General features: G+C 36.5%; 1 protein-coding gene and 1 long non-coding RNA gene across 4 annotated transcripts in view; one reads left to right on the top strand and one right to left on the bottom strand.

Moving 5' to 3' along the window:
- Positions 1–3,372, bottom strand: part of adamts14 (ADAM metallopeptidase with thrombospondin type 1 motif, 14) — a 50,491-nt gene that overhangs the window by 24,252 nt on the left and 22,867 nt on the right. For all 3 annotated transcript variants that reach the window (XR_004327112.1, XM_032501382.1, XM_032501383.1), the window contains exon 5: positions 1,760–1,843. Coding sequence is in view for 2 of the 3 variants with exons in the window: in XM_032501382.1 (XP_032357273.1) it covers positions 1,760–1,843 (84 nt within the window). In the remaining variant the exon portion in view is untranslated. The remainder of the gene's footprint in view (positions 1–1,759; positions 1,844–3,372) is intronic.
- LOC116670808 (uncharacterized) overlaps positions 1–3,372 on the top strand; it is a 20,519-nt gene that overhangs the window by 442 nt on the left and 16,705 nt on the right. The window lies entirely within an intron of this gene.

Here is a 3,372-nt window from a genome sequence, read left to right as displayed (position 1 = left end):
GAGAAATGAGTAGGGAGAAATGAGTAGGGGGAAATGAGTAGGGAGAAATGCTATGCTACCAAGTCACGGTCAAGCCGACCAATCACAGTTGTTAGGGCCTGCGGTCCTACCTGACCAGATAAGAACTTGATGTGTGCAGCAGTTGTAATTATGCTACTCTTATTCTGTCTTAACTCTCTTGTGCATGCATTTGCATTGCATTTATTTATTTATCATGGGAAACTGTGTTGTGTATGTATGTAATGTGTGTTTATGTGAGAGCTGCTGGACACTCAAATTTGCTTGTGCTCTGCACTGTATATGTGTTGTTACATAAACGTAAAATCAGCCCACTCTCAGTATTATCCTCATGCATAATGCACTTTTCACCTCAAGTTCATTTAACAGCTCTTTTGAGTTTAAATGTGTTCTTTTTTTAGCATTACTTCTGGCTACACCTGTCAATCAAACCACATGCTGGTAAGGGACACTAAACAGCCAGGGGCCCCGAAATACATGGAATATTTCCTTATTCTTAATTTCCCCACTCACAGATACACTACATAATTCTGGTATAGCACCCGATAGCCCCTTAGTGTTGTAACATATTTTGGAAATATACCACATAATTCTTTAGGAGAAAGCTAGGACAAATTTTGAAAATCATGGCCACTATAATAAAATCGCTGGCTTCTGTAATTGGGGTAGGTGATTAGAGAAACCTGAACCAGACTTCTCCTGGAGAAAGACGACATCTTGGCCATTCATACATGCAATTGGGTTTCTAATCAGCTTTTTACATGTGAGCATGTAAAAAGTGCATTAACATGAACAGTGTGTTAACATGAACACAAGAAACCAAGTTACTCAGAGAAATCAGCTTGTGCAGTAGGCTACCTGTAGTAACCTGGTTACTGTAGATACACTTATACATGCAGCGGCACATACACATCCCTAACCTTAATTTGCAAACATTGCTTTCTTATTTTAACTGTATTTCTGTTAGAAAACACTTTTTTCCTTTATGCCACTGAGAGAACAGACTCTATAGTGACATAAAACTTGTCTGAATCTTACAAATATTCAAATATTCAGTGGAATTGACTTCTAAACCTTCTGATCTTTTTATTTAATGAAAAGAAACTTTCCCTGTCGGAAGTCTTTTTCATGCACATGCTCACATGTAAAAAGCTGATTAGAAACCCGATTGCATGTATGGATGGCCAAGCTGTCGTCTTTCTCCAGGAGAAGTCTGGTTCAAGTTTCTCTAATCACCTACCCCAATTACAGAAGCCAGCGATTCTCAGATACATGACCCTAAAGAATCAGATTACTGCAGAAAGTTGACTGTAAGTGAGATATTAAATGCATATATATGTCTCAAAGGAATAGTTTAGCATTTTGGCAAATAAGCTTATCAATTTCTTACCAAGAGTTAGAGACGAAGTGGTCAACATTGTTGATAGTTTGAGATAAATAATAAATCAAATCAAAATCTGTTTCACTAAAAGTTGATGCTATGTCTGGCAGAATTGAGCTAACATTCTATTGTTTTCTTTTGTGTTTCCATTACATCACTTTCTGTAGGCAGTAACAGCAATGTAATATTACACATAAGTTTAAATCACTGTTGTGTTATGAAATAACAGGGCTACCAACTGAGATGCATTTATATGGAAATATGTCTGGCACCAAATGTCTTTGCCTTGGAAAGCTGTTTGAAAATATACATATCTATATGCACATAAAGAAAATAACCGCAATGTGCAACATAGCTCACCTGTCGGTACCCGACCATTATCATGCGAACAAGGACAACATTTATGTTGGTTCCCAAAGATTCATCGTGGTAGATTTCATCAACCTGAAAAGAAAAGAACATTATCCGTCACTGATCTGAGGGATGAAATGAACTAAAGTAGCCGCATTTGATGAAGAAGAGAGAACGTCTCACAATTCTAAGCCTACATAACATGTACAGGCCATCTCTTTCTGAACTTACCAAGGGAATATATTTATTATCACTAAATACATACTGAAAAGAGAAAAGTATTTGTTCAAAGTATGTAAATCAGAGAACTCAACTGGCATCAATAGATTTGAAAAAAATAAATAATGAAGCTTGGTTGTCAAACTGCAACAGTGAGCTCAAGTTTACCCCACCACGCTAGTGTGTGATGCTTAATACCCAGGGTAATCAAAGACAAAGAAATGAAGAAGTAATGCTGTTTGGAGTTGTTTGGGCTGCTGGAAGGTATTATGTCTTCTTCAATAACACAATAACCAGGCAATCAACCAACAATTCACCTCTCTCTTGGAACTCAGTCTGATTTAAACAAAATTTGCTTAAGCAAGTAGCAAATAATTGTTTTGCACTGCTCTGAGAGTTATCAGTACAAACACAATTGATGCTTGTATGTTGTTGCTTCTATACATTTTATTTATGATGTACAGCCTACCAGCAGCAGGCTGTCTAACTATGAAGGAGAGTTTTCTCATTGCTTACAACAAGTTCGGCATCATGATAAAAAAATGTTTAGACATTAGTAAACATCCAATAAAACCAGCATTGTTATGCAATGGCAAAGAAGCCTGACCCAGAATTTTTGTGAGTGCTATTTGGCTTTATAATAATGATTGCTGTGGTATGTAGATGCTTAACATAGGGCCAAGCTAGGATCCCATTCAAATCCCAAGTCCAATTTTCACTTGTGTGTTTCATTTTCACCAAATGGTTGCTACATGTTGCCACTTCTCCAAGGCCCTATAATTTCAATCAAGAGCTTAACTTTGCAGGTGATAAATAAGGTTCAGAGGAGGGGTAAATATTTATTTTTCCATAAATCAGTAAGTAATTTTATTGGGACATGTTTGTTAAGGATTGTTATTACCGAACATGGAAGGATTTAGCTTCACAATGCACCCTCACATTTCTCCAATGAACTAGCTACTGAGAGAAATCACAAGTTTACACATGGTCTTTTAAGGCATGTGGGTCAACACTGAGCGTGACAGACTCGTAAACTTAACATATATCACTTTACAAGTTTGGAAAATAATTTTTGCATCTGTACATCTGTGCATAATTTAGCATAATCTTCGTCATTTGTGGAATATTGTATTTATTTATCAATTATTTAAGTTTATATTATGAATGAACACACTCATGTCAACTACTCCTGATCACTAAAATGTATTTTACTTTCTCACATGCTTCTATTAGTCTTGCAAGGTGTGAGCCTTTTTTGGGTATCCCTGTTTCTGGACTTACAATTCCAATTTATTCTATCATAGACAATGTTACATGACTCACAGTAAAGCCCCCAAAATGGAAGTGAATTAGGCTACATTTTTGCTAAAACTGATGCTGGAAATTTCAATTTCCTTGCGGGA

Source organism: Etheostoma spectabile, chromosome 21 (assembly GCF_008692095.1).
Source record: "Etheostoma spectabile isolate EspeVRDwgs_2016 chromosome 21, UIUC_Espe_1.0, whole genome shotgun sequence".
Classification (NCBI taxonomy): domain Eukaryota; kingdom Metazoa; phylum Chordata; class Actinopteri; order Perciformes; family Percidae; genus Etheostoma; species Etheostoma spectabile.
The sequence above is the reverse complement of the archived record's forward strand: the minus strand, read 5'-3'. Positions and strand labels throughout refer to the sequence as shown.